Consider the following 21,108-nt stretch of genomic DNA (forward strand, 5'->3'; position numbering starts at 1 on the left):
ATTAGCTTTGACACTCGTGAGCCCCAACAGCTGCGCTCTGGAGCCCAGCAGGGCTCTATATCACAAAGTAAAAGCACTGCAATCGGACAAGAAGATATTGAATTTGAATGATCACCCGAGAAAGAAATGACATGCAGTATTCAAATGTTATAAAATCCAACTCTTTGTCTGTAATTCATTCGACACATTTGGTCTCTCACTCTGGTGTTTTCATTACAACGCTGGCTTCCTCTCTGAAGCCGCTTCACTTCCAGCTGGCTCTCGGTTCATAAAGCATGTAGTGGAAGGCAGCCAGCCACTGGGATTGAGCCCTATAGATGCAGAGAGTGAGAGAGCCAGAGAGGGAGAGAGAGAGTTCAGTGTAGGATTTTTGTGCTATAGTAAGTTATGAGTAACTGCTTCCATGGTGATTTCTTGCGGGAATTCATTTGCCAGCTCCTGTATTCAGAAATGGAAGAAAATGTCTGAGCTGAACTGCAACCCCTCAGAAACCAAGTAATGACCTGCAAAGTGATGAGACAGCAGTTTCCAAAAGTTACTCTATACCAAACCTATTTAAGGGTTTCCTGACACGTCTGACACAAACAGAAAAAACAGTTACTCATTCATGTGTTCCTCCTGTGGAACATTGATGTTGTTTGTGCCACTGAGGTTGTTCACATGTTGTTGTTTGATGAACTCTGCATTATACTCACCTGTACCATCACAAGAACACATCTCCTGCTATGTACCTGTGTTTAGCTTTGTGCCGGTGCTGAGGCATTGAAATACACTGAATGTATACATATAATAAATAAAGATATGTTTATTAATATTTAGTGTAGAACTGTATTGCATTGCAGTCACACCTTCCATTCTTTGTCTCCAACCTGTGGTTACGTACTTCAATCAACCTTGGCCTCGCCGTGTGCCTCAGACAGCCTCAGAGACAGAACTGGGCTCTGAAATCAAAGATGTTGAAATCATTGAAGTGTTTGGTTGTTTCTCCTTCTTCCTCCAAGATGATTCACACTCTGATCAGTGCAGGTTTGATGTTAATATCGTTGGCAAGCCGACAAGTGTTTTCTTCTTCTTCTCACTGACTGATGTTGTCAAAAGTGTGTGTGTGTCTCTGAGCACAGAGCCCGCTGAGGTGCCAGCTGCTACCTGCCTGACAGACCTTCTCTCCCCTGACCTCAGAGAGGTCAAGAAAGCAACAGACACTCAGTCAGACTGGCCACATGTCTCAAGTGTCCTTGTGTCCATATGTTTGACCTGGGATCACTTTACGAGACTAAATAAATTATTTAGTCAAATTCAAAAGTCATTTCCAAGAATAAAGATTATAAAATTACTAAAAGCATTCAGTCACAAATATGTTTACCAATTTAGACATTTGAAGCACACAACCCTCCAGACTGCTGTTCTTGTAAGAGCTCCAGGGGAAAATAATGCAATAATGTGAACAAATCCAGAGCTTAAACCAATTACACATTTATAGAGACAGAGCACAAAGACATTTTAAAGACTATTGTTGTTTAAACTTATTGTTACCATGCACATGACAACATTTTTATCTACCTTTGTTGAACACACTTATTGTAAGTCGCTTTGGATAAAAGCGTCTGCTAAATGGTCGTAATGTAATGTAATGTAACATTTGTCAATCTTATAAATGGCAAAACAATACTCCTAAGAGACAGAAATGACTTGAAATTGGCGTTGCATAGTGTATAAAAGTGATATCATTGTTTTAAATATGCTAATTTGGATGACATCACTGTTATAGCCCTTATCGGATGGCATCACTGTGTTAGTTTGATTACATCATTATTGTTGTCGCGTCACAGTCTGATGCTGTTGTCTTGTCACGCGCCGCTATTTTGTCTCTGTCTACCCCGGATGTGTCGATAAAGTTGTATTTTAAGCCGGCCAAGATGGCGGAGTACGACTTAACAACCAAAATAGCACATTTTCTGGACCGGCATTTGGTCTTCCCTCTCCTGGAGTTTCTGTCTGTAAAAGAGGTACGATGCTTTTGACTTTGTATCACTATAAAATACGAAATAGTGGCTTGTTTGTAGACTTTGCTATTTGAGAATATGGCGTAATAATGATTCTGCTAGCTCGCTAATTAGCCGCAGCTGTGATCGCTAGCTAGCAGTCACGTTAGTTTGCCGGGCAGGTAAAAGATTCAAGCTGCTTATTCTTTAAAGGAACACATTTATCTAGCGGTTTATCACGAGTTGAGCTGTAAAGTCACGGTTGTAGCAGCAATTACACATGTCCTGTCGAAATAATGTTGATACGCTCCTATTTCAATGCGTTTTCTTCCGTCGCTCGCGCCGTTAGCTCGACGCTATCGTGCAATGAATGAATGGGGCGATCTTTGTGCTTTCGTGTCTTTCATTTTCGTGTCTTTGTAAGTTGTTTTGGTGGATGTCTACTTAAGTTTTACTGCATTTAAACAGATCTACAATGAGAAGGAGCTTCTTCAGGGGAAGCTGGACCTCCTCAGCGACACCAACATGGTGGACTTCGCCATGGACGTGTACAAAAACCTGTACTCGGACAAAGAGATCCCACACTGTAAGACACACACACACACACACACACACACACACACAGAGATCTAGTATAATGTGAATCTTTCTCAGTCAAATTGATCAGAACAGGAGAGTGAAGTCACATACAGCTGTTGGTAGAAACACAAAAGACCTTATAAAGTTAAAGTTCATCAATAGATGTCTTACTTGAACATGATTCGTTTGCCTTAGTGATGTAATCCCAGAGCATTGCTAAGCGTTGTCGTCCCTTTCCAGCCTTAAGGGAGAAGAGGAGCACGGTGGTGGCTCAGCTCAAGCAGCTCCAGTCAGAGACGGAGCCCATCGTCAAGATGTTTGAGGACCCAGAGACCACCAGGCAGATGCAGTCCACCAGGTCAGAGACACTTCCTCCAAACTGCATCATTGTACTTAGTGAGTTTCTTGCTCTTTTGTAGAATCTGAAAGGTTCTCACTGCTTTGCCTCCTTTGCTTCCTTCCTCCTCAGAGACGGCCGGATGCTCTTTGATTATCTCTCAGAGAAGCACAATGTAAGTCCCTCTGTGTCACGCTGCACTCACACCTTCTGCACCATTGCACCTTTATTTGTACCAAAAAAAACATTTCCTTCACTCAGTTTTCTTCTCAAAAGGAGGACTGCATTATGTGTGTTTTGTTACCATAACAACCACCTGCCACAATGAACAAGCAGGCCTATTGTCCAAATGTAAGACACCTCAGATTTCGCCCACTTGGTGTTTCACCTTCTTTGCTCAGTTGTGAGAGAGACTGCTGGCGTTCTTCTCATTCACCTCTTTGAATAAGCTAAATCCAGAGGAATGACACTTTGAGGAGTCATTTTATAAAAGGAAGATCAAAAAAATCAAGCTTTGCTATCTGAAAAGAAAAATTGCCTGATAGTAACTTTCCGAGCTTTGTTTCTTCTTCTATGAGCGCCTTTGCTCCTGTTAAGAAAAAAGGTGTGTGTGGAAATAATATTTTTTCTATCTCTTTTAACAGCCACTTCATCTTCCAGTCAAAGCCAAAGTTTTCTTTTCCTGCTCAACGATGATTTCTTGCCTGTTTGGCGTTCTAAGTTTCTTTTGTCTTTTTGTCGTAGTTTCGCCAAGAGTACCTGGACACTCTGTACAGGTACGCCAAGTTCCAGTACGAGTGTGGAAACTACTCCGGGGCTGCAGAGTACCTCTACTTCTTCCGCGTGCTGGTAAGAGAGCTCACCAATGAGCAGTAAGGTTCCTTTGGCCTGTTTGATTAGTTTGACTGTGTTACTGACTGATGCTCTCTGTTCAGGTTCCATCCACAGACAGGAACGCTCTGAGCTCTCTGTGGGGGAAACTGGCCTCTGAGATCCTGATGCAGAACTGGGAAGCAGCCATGGAGGATCTCACCCGACTGAGGGAGACCATAGATAACAACGTAAGAACACACAGTCACGTTTGGCTTCATGTCTCACACAGGACAGTTTATATGTTTATAGGAATAAAAAGAATATGATAACATAGATCCTCAGCCGATGCAACGTTAAGTGACAGAAACCCTCTTGTGTCCCTCTGTCCCCGTTCAGTCGGTGAGCTCTCCTCTCCAGTCCCTCCAGCAGAGGACCTGGCTCATCCACTGGTCCCTCTTTGTGTTCTTCAACCATCCCAAAGGGCGGGACAACATCATCGAGCTCTTCCTCTACCAGCCCCAGTGAGTCACACAGACATAAACCTCTAAACCAGGCTCTGCTCCTCCTCAGCCTGTGTTTTGCTCAGTGTCTTGACCTTTACAGAAGAGTTTGCTGCAGTATCATTGTTTTATGAATCCATTTCAAAATGAGTCGCCGACACAAAACCCAGAGGAGTTCAATCTAGTTCATTCAGTATTTTAATTAGCATTTTTAAGCTTTTACTTTAGTGTTAGCAGTAGTTATTGTCTGTGCAGCTTCTCTCTGTGGAGGACAAATGTGATCCAAAAGCCATTGTGTTGTGGAGTAATGTGTGTGTGTGTTGCCTTTGTGTGTTTTCAAGGTATCTGAATGCGATCCAGACAATGTGCCCACACATCCTGCGGTACCTCACCACCGCTGTCATCACCAACAAGGACGTACGCAAGCGACGGCAAGTGCTCAAGGATTTGGTCAAAGTCATTCAACAGGTAAGGTCGCGTAAGGTCGCTCCCCACCGATGATGTCATCCCAAAGTAATCGGTCAAAGTTTGAATAACGGTTGCTCTCTTTCCCCACCCAGGAGTCGTACACGTACAAAGATCCCATCACGGAGTTTGTGGAATGTCTGTATGTCAACTTTGACTTTGACAGCGCCCAGAAGAAGCTGAGGGAGTGTGAGTCGGTAAGAACAAGCCTCCGAGTGTCTTAGCCGTCAGTGTGACGGTGTGTGTGTGTGTGTGTGTGTGTGAGACAAATACGAGTCGTCTCCTGTGCCTGAGCAGACGTGTGAAGCTCCTCATAGCAGCAGTGCTCTCATCTCCTGAGTCTGAGGTAGAAAACGTCTCAGCTATTCAGCCTCACCAAATCCACATCTGGCCTCATTTTCCGGCTTTTACTTTCATTCACTTTGATTTTCAAAGCGCAACAGCTGTCAGGCTCGGGTTGCGGTTGTCTTTCCTTAGAAACCATTGACTTTGTATTTTGGGACCACTTTGCTTCCACTCAAAACACTCTGAATTAGCTTTTATCCTTCTTGTATGTAGTAAACTAACCCGTCAGCTATGGAGTGTGAGCACGCTGATCACAACTGTCGCATTCTGCTGCCTATCGGGTATCAGGGGAGTTTGTTTTCCACGGTTTTCATTCAGTTTCTTGAGAGATTAGGATGATCCAAGTGAAACTAACTCCATCTCCTCATCTGGTTTCCAGAATGGTATTTACTTTCTGTATCAACAGAATACAGTCGAGCCTGTTGACTGTTATTTGTGAGCTTTGATGGCACCTATTTTAATGTACGAGTTGATAAGCAGGTGGCAGCCGTCCACGTGTGATTGTACTATTGTGGTAATATCTAGGAATACAGGGCCGCTATTCTTATCCAGCTCGTCTGATTCATGTCTGGAAATGACACCAGTGTGCTGAGAGGATGACAACGATGCGGCTCGCATTAGGAACGATTACAGCTGTGTGGAAATGTGAAAGGCTCTGTTTATCTTCGATTATTCTATCTGTTAGAGTGTTGATGACTGCTGAAAATGATTAGTTCTGTTTTTTTCTCCCCTAGGTTCTCGTGAACGACTTCTTCCTGGTGGCTTGCCTCGAGGACTTCATCGAAAATGCCCGTCTCTTCATCTTTGAGACCTTTTGCCGTATTCATCAGTGCATCAGCATCAGGTAGGAGACGGACAGAAGCAGTGTGTGAACGTGTAGAAAAGCGATGCATCTTTTAATGCTGTTCAATATTAGTTGTTACTTAGTTTTTCCAAATACTCAAAGGCTTCTTGGGGGATTTCAGACTCTGGCTAAGCTTGTTTACTTAACTGAAACGCTCCACCTCGTTTGCTCTCCACACAGCATGCTGGCAGACAAGCTCAACATGACTCCCGAAGAGGCGGAGAGGTGGATTGTCAACCTCATCCGTAACGCCAGACTTGACGCAAAGATCGACTCCAAACTGGTGAGGCTCCACATTCTCTGATCCTCCTGTAGTGAGATGAGGCTCGGCTCACTAAGCCCAGCGTACACAGCCCTGAATAGACTAATGATTCAGGCTATTTTAATCCATTTATTTTGCACTTGTCAAATAAGCATCGGCATCCAGTGCTTGAGCTGCCGGAGTGCTATTGTTGTCCTGTTTGAAAGTCATTCTTTTCTTGTGTGAATCTGTCGCTCAGGGTCACGTCGTGATGGGCAACAACGCCGTGTCGCCGTACCAGCAGGTGATCGAGAAGACGAAGAGCCTGTCCTTCCGTAGCCAGATGTTGGCCATGAACATTGAGAAGAAGGTGGCCCACAGCAACAGGAACGAGGTACAGTGAGAAGCCAATGTCACACTGTGAAGCACCTGAAGTGGTTAAAGTCAAGTTCAAGCCTGATTTCAGTCCATTCAACAAACACTAAGAGCCAGAGACGAAGATAAGATCTTTGAGTATATGACAAAAGAGAATCTGAGCTGAGGAGAAACGTGATGGTACCTTGTAGTAGATACAGAATAGTATTCTTTGTCCTGCTGCCCCCTAATGGATACACGTGAGAACACTTATCAGACGAGCAGCGATAAGCCAGTGTGGAATTGGAGCCAAGTGAAGTGTGTTCACGTGATCAAGAGATGTGGCTCAGCAGGGACACTGAGGGAATTAGATTGAATTGTCTGCTTAGAACATGAGAGTAAAATAAATAAAAGGTAAAGCATTGATTGTACAAATATCTAGACCTATTCAGTGAAACCAGCAGAAACACTCACCTGTTTTTTTTTAGTTGTTGGAACAGAAAGTACATAATCTGAGATATTAGTTGGCATGCGTCTGCAGTTACACAATCTCACATTTTGCCTTTTCTGAAGTGTTTTTAGATCTAATAGCTCCTCTGCTTTTCCACCCACAGACACCAAACTGGGGAGCTCAGGACACCAGCTTCTACTGAGTTGCAGCCCAGCGTGAAGGAGGTTATTGAAGCTATGAAGGATCCCTGAATTTAATTATTCCTTTTGTCATTTAACAGCCAGTCTGAAGCTAAGATAAGGCAGCTCGGCCTGTTGCACTGCTGAGTTGTGGTCGCTCATGAATATGGGTCTTTATTTTGCACATTATTTCTTTATAATAAATTTGTTTTTGGTTTGTATTACTTGAAGGCCAATCTAATAGACCTGAATGTTATACAAACCAAAATCTAGCCGTAAGTGTCATTAATGTTAAATTAAAACATGTTTTATCCCTCGTAGTGTAAATGTTACGTTGTGTCCCCCGTGCTTCACACTTCCACCACTAGATGACAGTGTTGATCCATGTTGTTTTTACTCTGTACGATGATGGAACTTTTCACAATCTGATCCTGTTGGCAACTTTACCTCACTGCAGGATTCACTACTTTTGCATACTTTTTGATGTTTTATTATTTTGTGAAGTCATTGAAAGTTTACATGTTGTTAAGAAACTGATGGAGCGTGTGGAGCTGCTGCCTATCCTCCTGTCTCACCACAAACAGGATCTGCACTGATTAAACATGGATAAATAACACCTACCTTGTCTGTCATTGTAACCAACGGTTCAGGTTTATTGTTTCCTTGGTCGCCGCTTTAGCCACACCTGTTCCTGTGTTGAATCATCGAGTCAATATTTGCTTTGTGTCTGTGTTGTTAGTTTCCATTGTTGCAGAAACGTGGCGCCAAAAGGTTATTTTAAAACCAGTTAAGTGAGCCGGTTTAGTTTTGGCACGTTCAAGTGTCTGTATTCCAAAGGGACTGACCTGCGGAGGAACGACTCCAACATGTCGTGACCAAAGGAACGACAGGCAGCTTCTACCCAAGTGCACCTTTCGCTTAAAGTGCCCTGTCCCTGGAGGCCTCGTAATGCCCAGATGACACCTGGTTCAGGTTCAGGTTCAGGTATGGAAGGTCACTGTCCTAGGTGTTGTAAAGGTCTGTTTGAGTGTGTGTGGGTGGGAAAAGGAGAGGATTCCATGTGATGTGCAGCTGGGGAGTGGCTAACGGTTATTCCAGGCACCAGAGCTCCTTGCCACTCCTCCAAATCGTTCCTCTTGCACACACACTCACTCGTGCTCACTACTGGGTAGGTTATACACACACACGAGCTGACGTGGGCTGAGGTCTGAGTGGGACTCCTTGAACAGCTGTTACCCATCTGTGGTTGCTTCTGCTGTGACTGCCGCTGCTTCCTGCTGTTTCAGGCTCTGTGGCTGCCCCGGGGAGAGAGAGGAGAGAAACCGGCCCCGCAGCTCATTCATGAGCTCCATTGCAGTCAGACTCAGACGCAGACTGACAAGACAGTTGAGCTCAACTCGTGATAAAGGGGTGTGTTGATCTAACTTCAGCATGGATGCTCTGACGGCCTGGGCTGTCACTAACCCAGCTGTGGCCCGGCTCCTCTGGGTCCTGGTTCTGGTGCTGGCAACCCTCCTGGTTTGGCTCCTCTTCTTCTGCTGCTACACATGGAACCAGAGCTCCTCACCCTCTCTGGACAGATACCTGGCAGGTAGGTGGGCCTTCAATCCCCCCATCCCCCCTCCCCCGTTTCTTTGGAGGCCTGTGATAGGCGTACATCTGGGCCGCTGCTACTAACAGAGGAGGTTTAGCTTTAAGACGTTTCAGCCTCAGTAGGAGGAACGTTCTGTGAAAGTGCTTTTTTCCATGTGCGGTATTTTTAAATTGTTAGTGTTTCCTTTCCAAATGTACAAGAGCCACATTTTCCAGAAACTGCTGGCTCACACTCCAGCTTGTGGCTTGAGCCTGACTGATTGCTCTTTTACTTCTCCCAGTGGATACAATGAGCCCTTCATACTCTCAAGCACAATCAAAAGTGGATATATTTAGTTTGTTTGTGTAATCTTTCACATGCATTCTCTCCATTAAACAATGTGAAAGTACGAGTTGTAACACAGTACAGAATTTGAGCTTTATGATGGGTTTTACATTTGATCCGTCACGGTTCAACATCTCTGCTACAGTGATCTGCAGACTCATGATTCCCTCCTGCAGCGTGTGGATGCAATGATGACCAGCAAGTCAAATGTCAAAGTCACCTCTGCTTCATCTCAGATTTAATGCTTTTATATGCTTTTATACACTTACCATGCTATTGATCTGGGATGTGCTGTGAAACTATTTCTGACCTAATAAAATGTTTTTGTTTCCGTGCAGTGATGATGAAGCATTCCAAAACCAAAGCACCAAGCCAGGTAAGCAACCACCGACCGTGTGTTACCTATGACTCTGAACATGTTCTTCAACAAATGTCATCACTTTTGTGCCTCTAAAGCTCATCACTTCTGTTTGCAGTACCTGTTTTAGACTTTAGGGGTCCCCATTTACTTGTGCTGTTACCCAGCTGTGCTCCTGCAGGCCTGCTGCTGATGATGATGATGATGATGATTCACAGCTCATAAACCAGCCGGCCTGACAGGATTAATGTTGGAAACCTCTGAACGGACCCATGAGTGTTACAATGAAGTCCTTTGGTTTTATTAGAAAGCTTCAATCACAAACAAGGCAAATGACAACTAGGCCCACGTGTTTTTCTCTTGTTCACACACTCCTTGCCAAGCCCTGAAGGTGCTGTGGCACGCGCTGTAGCAATTTGCTCAGGATTGTTGATTCAGTAACCAAACATCATCATTGAGCAACAACTCTGAAAGTTAAAGGTGAACTCCACCAATGTTGCACATCAAACTATAACAGTCTGTATGAACTCATGTTGCAGCTTTAATGAACTTGCAACCTGAAATCTGTGTTTCAGCAGGTCAGTAAGCTAAGAGGCAGTTTCTAGCGTTCATATACAGTAAATGATTTGATTTTGTAATTCCTTCCTGTCCACATATTCTGCTCAAAATAAAGGGAAGTTATATATGCAATGTTTCCAGCATGGCAAGAGCAGGCTATTTCTGGAACTAGGGGAAAAAAGAACCAGTATTTGCTGAAGTTGCAAGGCATTCTGGGACCTTCTCCAGCTCCTCTCCCCTCTCCTGCTATCATATAGGCGCGCTTGCAGGAGTAGCAGTTTATATGATTCCATCTCATCAGCTATGTAACCCAAGCTCTCAACAGCTGCAGCTTTATCTAGCACCAATCCCATTACTAAGAATACTACGAGAGTGCTCATGTACTACTGTGTGATCAGTGACTGCTCTGGCTGCACACAGTGTGCTTTGGCTCAGCCAGGGTGAGTGGAGAGGCGCACTGTGTAGGCATTGTGTGTGTGATAAGTTTGAGAGGCTCTCTGAAACGGCTCCATGAGCCAGAGTCTTTGTCTGCGAGGCACAAACAGGCCAGCAAAGGTTCATCTCCTTCCACTGGACAAAGAAACATGTGAGGTCAGATCTTCCAGCTGGACAACAGAGCTCCACTCAGTGATCAGCAGTCATTAGTCTGCCTGCGTCATGAAGGGGTTTACATTATTATGATCAATTATCTGATTCAGCAATTGCAGAGGGGGATGTTACAAAAGTGACATGTGCTTCCATGTGGGTCTATGAACATTCCCATCATGACCTGAGGCAGGCTGGGAGGCTCAGAGGTCACTGAGGAGCGACTGTACATTCCTCTCTGCCACACTGTTCATGTGAGACGTGAATGATTTCATTATGATTGCATTTGAGTTATTCCACCGCCTAAAGAAGGAAAGGCTTCTTCCCCAACAAATCAAATCCACACATTCTGTGACACGTGATGACTAAACAAGCACTGATTACAGTATGTTGTTTGTCAGATGTTTCCGTCTGTTGATTTATCTAAATGATGCATAGAAAAACAGGATCCATGCTAAGGATCTTTGAAGTCGTAGCTATATTATACTTTAGCTGAAGCCCATTTGCTTACCTGACAGCTCAGATCATGATCAATGCCCTCAGAATAACGGGCCTCTGTCTGACTGAGCCAGAGGAGGCCAGATATCCACAATTGATGCTTTCCAGTAGTGCGATCTGCACTTGTCTGAGCAAACTCTGAAATTGAAAACGTCTTTAACTTAGGTACTGGACTGTGGACCCCCCCGCCCCCCCAAACACTATACCTCTGTCAGGGTGTGAAGACTTCTGAAGCAGCAAGTTGACACAAAAGCTCCGAGCTAAAAGCCTCACCAAAGGAATACTTTGTTCCATGTTGGCAGCTACTTAAAACGTGCAGGAAGAAGCTCTGTTGTGATTGTGTGCACACTGGAAATGTTGAATAATCAACTGCAGCGTGTCGTTTCAGCGGAAGAAAAAGCCCAAAGAGAAAGCAGTCGCTTCAATCCAGCTGGAGGAAGCCTTGGTGAAGGAGCCGGCCCCCTCTGTACAGGAACCTCCAGGTCCCACCGTGAGGAAAAGGAAGAGACGGCCACTTAAAGTCAGGATGGAAACTGTGACCACAGTGATGACACAAAAGGTGAGAAATCTTTCTCCAGGGAAGCTCTTACTTCCTGATATCACACTTTTTTCCACTTAAACAAGTAATCTTGACACAGAAGCAGGATCAGAATGTTCTTTCTTGCAGAGAGAATGTGAAGTTGACAGAGAGCTGAAATAGTGCAGGTTGGCTGATCTAAAGTGAGAGTATTTAACTGACTAATACATGCTCATGGAGTCAATTCTTTACTTTACTATGCCAGCATCCAGGTTGAGCAGGGTCTGACCTTTAACACCTGCAGGCTTTAACAGCTCCTAATCCTTCCTGTTCATCTCTTGCACAGAGCTCCACTGCTCTCTGGGTCCACAGAGCGGGCGGTTGATCAGATGGAGTTTTCAGCACAAATGGGCACAGACGCTGGCATTCAGCTCTGCTGGCATGCAGAGTGTATGAATAGGCCCCAGAGCACCTCAGCACCCCCCCTCCCTCCTGCCACCCTTCACTTTGCCCACTGATTGATTTACAAGTGGGGAATTAGTGTAGCGGCTCCATATGAGCACACCGTCTAACATTCATGGTGTTTTGATTATGTAATGGATCAGTGTGACAGCTTAAGATCCCATTTAGAAGAATTTCAAGAAAACAAAGTCACTCTTGATAACGTGCCAGAAAAAAAAATCAGAAAAAAATTCAAATCCATCACTTAAAAGTCACAAAACAGAAAGTGCTGCATTCAGTGCTTTCCCTTATGGAACTATAGCATTTTCTGAGTGTTTCTCCTGTATATGTTTGTCTATACCATCCACCATAAGTGTGTATCTGGCCCATGTCCTCACACTCCTATGTGCTCTATCACAGCAGACCATCTGTTTCCACATGCCAGCCAGATGCTGAGCTCAGCATCCGCATGCAGGCCTCCTGTCTCGTGTAACAGCATCCTAAAGATACGAGGGATAATGTTCCCAAGGTGGTCCAGCGACCTCAGGGAACCTTCACAGGGCAAAGTCCTGGATGTGTTTACATACAGGGCACTGGAAGATGTTTAGCAAAGGTATTATCACTTAAATTGACTCTGATATCAGAAATGTAAGTATTCATTGCCAAGGTTCCTGTAAGGGAAATGAATACTGCAAATCAAGTTAATCCCCAAATTATACAGATGGAATAGTTGGGTATTAAACACAACAAGCTGCTATCATTTTCTGTTTATTTCAGGCGCAGAAGTGAGTTTAAAATATGCAAATGTTCCCTCTGCAGTGGGAACAGAAGAAACAATGTGAACAGTCATGTACTTTAATTTACAAAACTGGAGGAATCATTTCCTTGCTTAAAATAAACCGTTTCATCTGAAATGGCACAGTAGTAAATGTAAAGACCCAGAAGTACAGAAGATGATGTCTCCCACAGCCTCCGCATTAAATATGCATGAACACAATTATTCATGTAATTGAGTCAAGCATCTCTTCCTCTTCCTCCTCCTCTTCCTCCTGCTTACAATCTGACCTCAACTCACTTTTTTACATGCGCACCGAGACTGCAATCAGATCTCTGCGCCCATCTTCATCCTATAAGAGCCCTTCGTGAAATCAGACAGTGAGGAGGAGGAAGGTATGACTGCAGGCTGGAGTGGAGGTTGATAACAACTTCTTCATCGCTCGCTTCAGTCCGAGTCTGACGGGTTACACACCCCTCACGCCGGGATACTGCAGGACGCAGGCGCGACTGCTACTGCGGCTGATGATGATGATGAAGGTGATGGTGGCTGTCTAAGTTTGGAGTGGATTTAAGTGGGACGAGTGCGCCGACGTTTCCGCTGCGAGTACCCGGATTTGACGGCTGTTTCCCGGGGATCAGAGCATCTGTCACTCCGGGATGTTTGGCGTGAGTAAATCCGGGATGCGGAATATTTTGTTACTCCCGTTTTTGGCGCATGGTTGATGCGGTCAATCTCATGATTTAACCCCGCGGATTAGAATTGATTGAGGATTATGATGCGCTATCATCTGGCAGTAAAGGCGCCATCCTTGATAAACGACCCGGGCAAAGACGCAGGTGCGGCGCGATGAGAGTTAAAGACCGGGGCTGATTTCAGGTGCGGCAGTGAACGCATCAGCTGTGTTTACGGCGCAGTGCAGCTCGTGTCTTGGCTGAGATACCGAGGTGAAGTTTTCTGAGGTAGTTCCAGCCTCGGCGAGCTCGATGTGCGAACTGAAGGTCATCGGATCCAATCCCGTTCACGTTGTGACACAGAGAGGAGGGGAAGACACCCAAACCTGTCAGCTGACTGAAGCTCAGTGATTCAGTCAATCCACACCAGCACAACCACTACTTTCCCCATTTTTGTTGCGGTCCTGGGACTTTCAGGAGCATGCTCTGTAATGCTGCCACGGGTTGCTTGGTAACATCACCCTGATGCTTTTAGCTCGATCGACAAAGGCCATACAAGATATGAGCCTGTCTGTCTGACCAGTGTCCAGCATGTCTGAATGTGTTGCACACAGATGTATATTATGTACTGAGGCTGATTGACGAGGAAAGTTTTGTGATTGTGATTTAAAATGGTCAATAATGCCTCCAGAACAGAATAGATGCCTGATTCAAACTGATTCAGTATTATTGTTTAATGTCTTAGGCTCTTGGATGCTGTAATGATGGATCTGTGTGTGTGTGTGCATGCGTGCGTGCGTGTGTGCGTGGGTCTCTGTCTGTCTCTCTTAGAGGCAGAGTCAGTGTGTATTTGCCGGGGTATAAACTCTTATTTCATATTTGTTGAAGCGTATGGGAAACTGAACCCTTGAAACCTGAGCAGAAGCAGTATCATCTGACTGATACAAGTGGACAGCTACAGTGACAGAGATCAGAGTGACCAAACCCCAGTGGATCCATCAGTGTGTAGTAGTTTATGTTTATTTTCATTCTTTATTCATATCTAGAGTAAGGAGTCTTTGTCAGGCTCGTACTGTACTGTAAACACTCTCCATGCTCATCTGGATTAGATACTCAAATGTCCTTCAGCCCTCAGATAAAGATAAAGCCTCTGTCTGTCTAATCTGACTGTAAACTCCAGATGATGCCACTAACTCCCCACCGGGACTTTGGCTCAGTCTGCTCCCGTCCAATGAGAGAGGCTGTAGCCGTGCAGCCAGCGCCCCTGTGAAGAGCAGCCCGTGCGTACTCCATGGTGACTCAGCTGAAAAGGAAGCTGGGAGTGTGTGTGTGTGTGTGTGTGTGTGTGTGTGTGTGTGTGTGTGTGTGTGTGTGTGTGACGTCAGCGGCACCTGCACCCGCACCCCCCCTTCAGAGAGAAGCTCTGAAAGAGACAGAACTCTGTTGTTTCGGGTGAAAAATAGCAGCAGGAGAAAAGAGAGGCAGCGCTCATCTCTTCTCCTGACGTATGTCTAAATATAGAAGCTCCAAAATGACACTTCAGTAAATCATGGTGAAGTCAAATCTGAACTAATCTTGCAAAAAAATTACTAATAGGTTGATCCAAATCCACACAGCAACAAAGCCAGGATCAGAACTTGCTGTTACTTCAATATATACGTTGTATTTGCTGTGTAATAATCAGTTGGCAAACACATCAAATGCTGGTATTTCATGATCTAATTGTTCATTATTTGAAGATGTTTGCCTACTAAATTCATTTCCTCTCAGAGCCCAGGTTCTCAGCCATGTGTGCTACGGAGGTTGAAAGATCTTCATTCCATAAATGCATGTGGTTGCCTCCACCCTCCACAGGCAGAGGCAGACCAGTGCAGTGAGCAGAGATCAGAGCTGTAAGAGCACAGGGACGTGAGCTCCTACAGGCTGAGTTTGAGTTAGAGTCTAATATTTGGTGACATGCTGTGCTTATGTCATTGCTCAGTAACTGATAAGGAGCTGATTGCAGAGACTCTTTTCTCTTCTGCTAAGTGTCATCTCACCCTTGTCCTTCTTGCTTTCCTCTCTGTCCAGACTATGGAAGGGCTGAAGGAGAGGACCAAGAGGAGGCCTCTGGTGAGAGCTGCGTCTGAGGAGAGCACCACTGATCTGGGTTCCATAAGCTGCTCTCCATCACCGGGAGACACTCTGCCCTGGAATCTGCCCAAACACCATCGCCTCAAGCGCTCCAAGTCGGCCTCCGGAGACGTGCTGGACCCAGCAGAGCGCGCTGTCATCCGCATCGCAGGTAGGATGCTCACATGGAGGCATTCAAGATGGATGCTCTCCCAACTGATTCAAACACAAATCTACATTAAATGTCCACAAATGGCGGCTAGAAAGGACATTCTGCTCTGCCATCTTAAATCTGATCTAGCCTTAAATCAAACTAGATCATCGGATTAAATGTGTCTACTCAGCAGCTCATTATTCTCCTTTTTATCCAATGGGGGCATAAACCTGCCATTGTCTTTATCCACCAGAGAGTGTCTCCATTGTTTGTATGTCCTCCACTGAGGCATGTTGGAGACACTTCATCTGTCTCTGCTCTCCCTGTGGTGATGAGTTCACATTGTCTCTTCAGACCACAAATGGCATCACAGAACCCCCCCCCCCCCCTCTCTTGTGTGGTCACTGATATTGATTTGATGGGGTGTGGTACTGCAGCAGTGTGTTGTATGTTGTGTTGTTATCTCTGCACGCACAAGCACACATGGATCCGTTCCATTCCATTGTAAGATAAATTGTGACATTTGCTCACCAAAGTCATCTTCTCGTGCTGAAGTCACCGCAGAGCTTCTACCCTTGAGCAGGCATGACAGGGTGAGAATTTATGGAACATGAGAACCAGTGTTTGAGTGTGATCCCATTGGCTGGCTGCCATAATGGCCCCGGCCTGATTCATTAGCCCTGTGATGGACATGCAAGGGCCGAGCTGCAGCTTTGCCTCAGACAGGACAGTTTGTTATCGGGCTGCAGACAGTTTGAGAGCTGCATGGCGTTAAAGTGACACGACTAACATGTCTAACCAAGTCAATCTGATGTCAGTAGCACTTTAGATTCAGAAATGTAGAATATATTTCCTTCTTTCTGGCTTTCGGAACAAATCCTTTGACTTCCTGTGACTCACCGGGTTTCGTGCCCGTCAGTGTGGGAGAGCAGTGCAGTGCGGTGTTGTGATATCAGTGAATCTTGGTATTCTGTCCACAAACATTTCTGAGGGCTTCAAATGTCTCTCTTGTTTGCTCTGGAAAGGATCTGATGATTGTGTTTTTACAGTTATTAGATTGGTGTTGGTTTGGATGTCCTTTCCTTCTTTCCCCTTGCATAATGTAGAGACCTACTGAAGCTGCACGCCACACAGGCAAACTCAGACTCACACTGGGGCTTCACTTTCATGGTCTTCACTTTCTGCTGTGTGCCGTTCTCTCACACTCTCAGTAAAGAACACAAAGGATTGACTACTGAACCAGGGCAAGTTTTACAATGCAGCTGTTGTCTGTGTTAAACAGTAGATAAATGGTTAAAAGATGTACTGACTAAGGCAACAGACTGCTCTGAATGACTCACTGAGGTCATCTCTCTCACCTGATCTGGACCAATCAGGGTTTAATCTGATGAAAACATGAAACAGGCCTCAGATGATGATGATGATGTCATATGAGTTGTGGAGGAATGTTTGGGGGAGTTGTAGATCTATTTGGGTTTGTTGTCATAAAGCATTTTCACATCCTGTCATGTTGGTGATGATCCCAGAGTGGGACAGAGCAGTGTGTGTGTGTGTGTGTGCAGTGTGCATGCTGGACACTAGAGGACAGCATCCAGAGATGAAGCACAGGTGCAGTGTGTCCTTCATTCAGTTCACCTGGGTACAGTGTGTTAGCTTTCATTGATTCATATTCATTACTGTGATTGTTTGCACAGTACTGCACAACAACAATCATATTTAATGACAGTTGTAGTAAAGACAGAGGTGATTGCAGGACATATATTGCTTTGTATCATTTTGCCCTGATCAGTGTTTACATTTCCTGTCCCATTGGTATTCAAGCTGTCAGCTAATAAGTCAGTAACCAAGCAATAACAAACAGAAACGAGTGAATACACAGGAACAATCCCTGAATAGTGAGGAGGAGGAGGAGGACGTACTCTTCCTTAGATGTGTTGTTGTTTCCCTATTTGGGCAGGGAACATAAATTGGGGCAGAGTTTGGGGCACACAGGCTGTGGTCAGTGATGTGTGGTAGGCTGCTTGGCACCGCCGTCCAGCTCAGGGGCCGGAGCCAGGCGGGCAAACAAAGAGAGCGCTGCTGTCTGAGAGTCACCATCCGGTGGCCAGAGAGGAGAAAACAGTGGGCAGCTTTTACGCCCATGTGCTGTGTGTCTGTGTGTGTCTGTGTGTGTGTGTGTCTGTGTGTGTGTGTGTGTGTGTGTGTGTGTCTTTTGGCCATAAAATGCATGTTTATACTTATGCTTTAGTTGATTTCCTCCAACATGTGAAAGCTTTCATGAAGTGGCCACAGGTTTAATCCGAATTATTTAGTAGTCCTAGGCGACAGGGAGCAAAACTAACAGGTCTAGAATAAAGTTAGAACTTCTTTTGGAAAATATGTGAGTCCACTTTTGGAACGTGTGTGTGTGTGTGTGTGTGTGTGTGTGTGTGTGTGTGTGTGTGTGTGTGTGTTGTAAAAGCTGGCTCAATTCATCTGCGCTTTTCTCTCTTTTTTTCCGATTGCTGAGTAAATAGAGTTTGAGAAAGTGATAACACACACACACGTGTGCACAAGCTGCGAGTGTATTTGTCATATTTTCCTGCTTTGAATGGTGAGAAGCTAAAATGGCACAACTGATATTACTTTCTCTATGTCACCATTATTTTATCATGGATTTGTTTAACATCCAGTATATAAGTAGATCTGGTCTGAACCGGTCTGTACTCTGTGTGTTTTGATCCTCAGTCCTGTTGTTTTGATCCTTTTACCACACATTTAAAGGGAAAAGCATTGTTATTATGTCATCCTAACCTCTCAGCTCGGAGCGGCTGGGCGTGTTCCCCCTGGCATCAGACTTTAAGTTTTCATGCAGTCATTGAGTTTTGGGAATATGAGGTGACTTTGAGGAGAAGCATGTTGAGCTGTGAGGAGGATGGGGGTCCACTCTCTGTGTCTCCAGAGTCTGGACCTGGAACGACCCCACACAAGCTCCGTCATGTGTTTCCTCATGGAGGTAGCCATGTGTGTGTCTGGGGTGGAGTGTGTGTGTGTGTGTGTGTGTGTGTTTGATCCGTTGCTCTAACTCTGTCTCTATCGTTACAGTGCGTGTCAGCTCCTGTGCCTTTAAGAGGAGGGCCTGATGAGTGTGTGAGTGTGTGTGTATGTGTGTAGGGGTATTTCTCAAGCAGAGGAGGGGGAGTGGTGGTGGTCCGGAGTGAAATCTCTCTGCTTTAGTGGGAATAAGGTTTAGTGAGAGTGGGTGAGGAGGAAGGTGGGGACATATTGGGGCACACACACACACACACACATACACACACACACTGACACACACACACTGACACACACAGAGACAAGTCAGGAGTGCTTTCAAATCTAAAGAGCCACCAGAGTGCCTGAGAGAAGTTTGAGGAGAGCTCCCAGAGTGAAGAGGAGGGTGACCTGACCCTGACACAGTATCAGCATGTCCTCGCTGGTGCTGGACCCGGGGCAGCGGCTGCCGGAGGAGCAGGACTACGTGCAGGCCTACGAGAACGTCAGGGAGAAATATAAAGGTAACAACACTCCTCCTTTTAGTGTGTGCTTTTAGTTCAAACCTGTGTGTCTGAGGACGCGGTGAAATGGCAGGTGGGTGTGTGTGTGAGTGTGTGGCAGCATACTCCTCTGTGTGGTGAACCTGCCAGACCTAACAGCTGTAAATGGAGTGGTATTGACGTGCACAGATGTATGAAAGTAGGAATGTTGGACAGAGATGATAATCAGGTCTGCTGGTCTGTGGATCCAGAAGTATCTAAGTACGTTTACACAGTGGATTCCTGCCGTGTCTCCTGCTTTGCTTTGGACCTGGTAGGTTGCTCTGCTGGCACAGGGAGGTGTGACATTTGGCCCTGGTGGGCTGAATGGCTTCGGTTCAAGCAGTGCAACATGAGTGGTGCGAGTGATAAGTGATGCAAACCAACACTGGCACATCACAGGACTTTAGCCCCCCTCTGACTGGGGAGAGGCTGGCATGTGAGCTGAGGAGGATCTGTTTATGCTTGGACACAGGAATCCTAGACGACTCCATGACTCTGCTGTGACTCATTTGCATCCATACAGAATCATACATCTGAATTTGAGCGATGCAAAATCTGGACGAGAAGCAGCCAGTCAGAACGGATGCACCTTGACCTTCACCTGTGTGTGTGTGTCTGCGTTTTTGACTACCAGGGGTCAAGACATCTCTCTCCCTTAGTGCTGTCAGGTTGTCACATGTGCTGCCTCCTTAAACCAGGAGATTCACATGACATCATGTTTGTCTAAGTCTCTTATTCTCCTTTTATCTCTGTTTGGTCGTCACAAACTCCAAAGTTTCCTGCTAAATTTGCGACTTTACTTATCAGCAGCGAGCATGCAGCACAATTCCCTTATCAACAGTTGCATACATGCAGACTCACAATGGAGGATGGGGAGAAGCACTCACAGGCAGGTATCCAGTCTGAGCTGCAGGGATGTGTGTTACAGTAACTCCCTCAGGGTTTGTCTCCTGTGAGATCACAAAGCGGTGTGATTTAATGTTAATGTGAAACCAAATGAGGTTCTTACAGGTTCAGGTGTGTTGTAGCTGCATCTTCCTCAGTGTGGAGGAGCTGAGATTGGCTCTTGGAGCAATATTCAGCATGTGAGAACTGCATCAGGACGTCTGTGGCTGTAGTGAGATGTGTCATGGAAAATCACTCAACTGGACAATAACACTGGAGTATTTCTGCAACAATTCTTGTTAAAATAGCTTTGAGAAAAACAATAACAACTGTGGCATTGATGTCTGACCCATGAAGTATGTATGAGGACTAAATGGGCCTGGTCTCAGTTCTGGTATGTTGGGAACAGAGTCGGTCCAGTCACACCATCCTGCTAACTTTCTTCCCATGCGGCTGCCCACTGGGAGAGTGGCTGTGGGCAGAGCTCCTGCTGCGTCCCTCCGGCTCCACTCTGATGTTTCATGCCCGCTGTCATAACCTCCAGCCTCCCTGCCAACATCTCACTTCCTGCATCTCTTTCTCATGGTCCGATTCTGATTGGATGCTGTTGAAACAAATGGAAATCTATATCAGCGGGAATAGAACAGATAATTTGGAATCTCATCCTGAACATACTGTGAATGAAACCTCCCATAATTGTGGCTTAATATCACCTCAAACATGTTGTTATTCTTGTGCCGGCTGTCATCGGGGGATCCACTTAAGTAAGACGTTGCAACAGGTGAAACTCTGATTTCCCTACAGGAACGACAAACGGCTCTATAACGGCTGTGGTTGTGCACCGATCTGCAGCCGGGCTTTAAATACTCCCGGTAAATATATCTCTGGAGTTTCAGCCCCCAGGTTATTCTGGTTGAATGGCAAACTAAAAAAAAATGGCCTCTTTATATTTACATCAGTGACATATTACTTAAGAGAGTCAAGGCTGC

At 45.4% G+C, this 21,108-nt stretch overlaps 2 protein-coding genes across 4 annotated transcripts in view; both read left to right on the forward strand.

The window, feature by feature from the left end:
- Positions 1-1,910: 1,910 nt before the first annotated feature.
- eif3eb (eukaryotic translation initiation factor 3, subunit E, b) lies at positions 1,911-7,692 on the forward strand. The gene is made up of 13 exons (XM_076139277.1): positions 1,911-2,006; positions 2,451-2,568; positions 2,802-2,919; positions 3,031-3,073; positions 3,643-3,747; positions 3,834-3,959; positions 4,108-4,232; positions 4,553-4,679; positions 4,772-4,873; positions 5,756-5,865; positions 6,046-6,148; positions 6,366-6,500; positions 7,075-7,692. The coding sequence occupies exons 1-13, from the start codon at positions 1,917-1,919 to the stop codon at positions 7,111-7,113; spliced, it is 1,341 nt and encodes a 446-aa protein (XP_075995392.1). The 5' UTR covers positions 1,911-1,916; the 3' UTR covers positions 7,114-7,692.
- A 584-nt stretch (positions 7,693-8,276) lies between these two features.
- The window catches only part of pleca (plectin a), a 74,508-nt gene continuing 61,676 nt past the window's right edge, over positions 8,277-21,108 (forward strand). For 2 of the 3 annotated variants that reach the window (XM_076139264.1, XM_076139265.1), the window contains exons 1-4: positions 8,277-8,681; positions 9,347-9,384; positions 11,396-11,566; positions 15,485-15,698. In XM_076139264.1, coding sequence (XP_075995379.1) covers positions 8,522-8,681; positions 9,347-9,384; positions 11,396-11,566; positions 15,485-15,698 — 583 coding nt within the window. In that variant the 5' untranslated portion in view covers positions 8,277-8,521. Of the gene's footprint in view, positions 8,682-9,346; positions 9,385-11,395; positions 11,567-15,484; positions 15,699-18,969; positions 19,214-21,108 lie in introns of those variants that run through there. The other variant, XM_076139272.1, reaches the window with a different exon arrangement.

Source organism: Genypterus blacodes, unplaced genomic scaffold (genome assembly GCF_046128005.1).
Source record: "Genypterus blacodes isolate CSIRO-AG114 ecotype Tasmania unplaced genomic scaffold, CSIRO-AGI_Gbla_v1 ptg000438l_1, whole genome shotgun sequence".
NCBI classification, from domain to species: domain Eukaryota; kingdom Metazoa; phylum Chordata; class Actinopteri; order Ophidiiformes; family Ophidiidae; genus Genypterus; species Genypterus blacodes.

Excerpts from the sequence above, each read along its gene's own strand:
- eif3eb (XM_076139277.1), top strand. The coding sequence starts at position 1,917 with ATGGCGGAGTACGACTTAACAACCAAAATAGCACATTTTCTGGACCGG. Across the intron at positions 3,748-3,833 it reads TCTACTTCTTCCGCGTGCTG|GTTCCATCCACAGACAGGAA; the intron begins GTAAGAGAGCTC and ends CTCTCTGTTCAG. Across the intron at positions 4,233-4,552 it reads CTCTTCCTCTACCAGCCCCA|GTATCTGAATGCGATCCAGA; the intron begins GTGAGTCACACA and ends TGTGTTTTCAAG.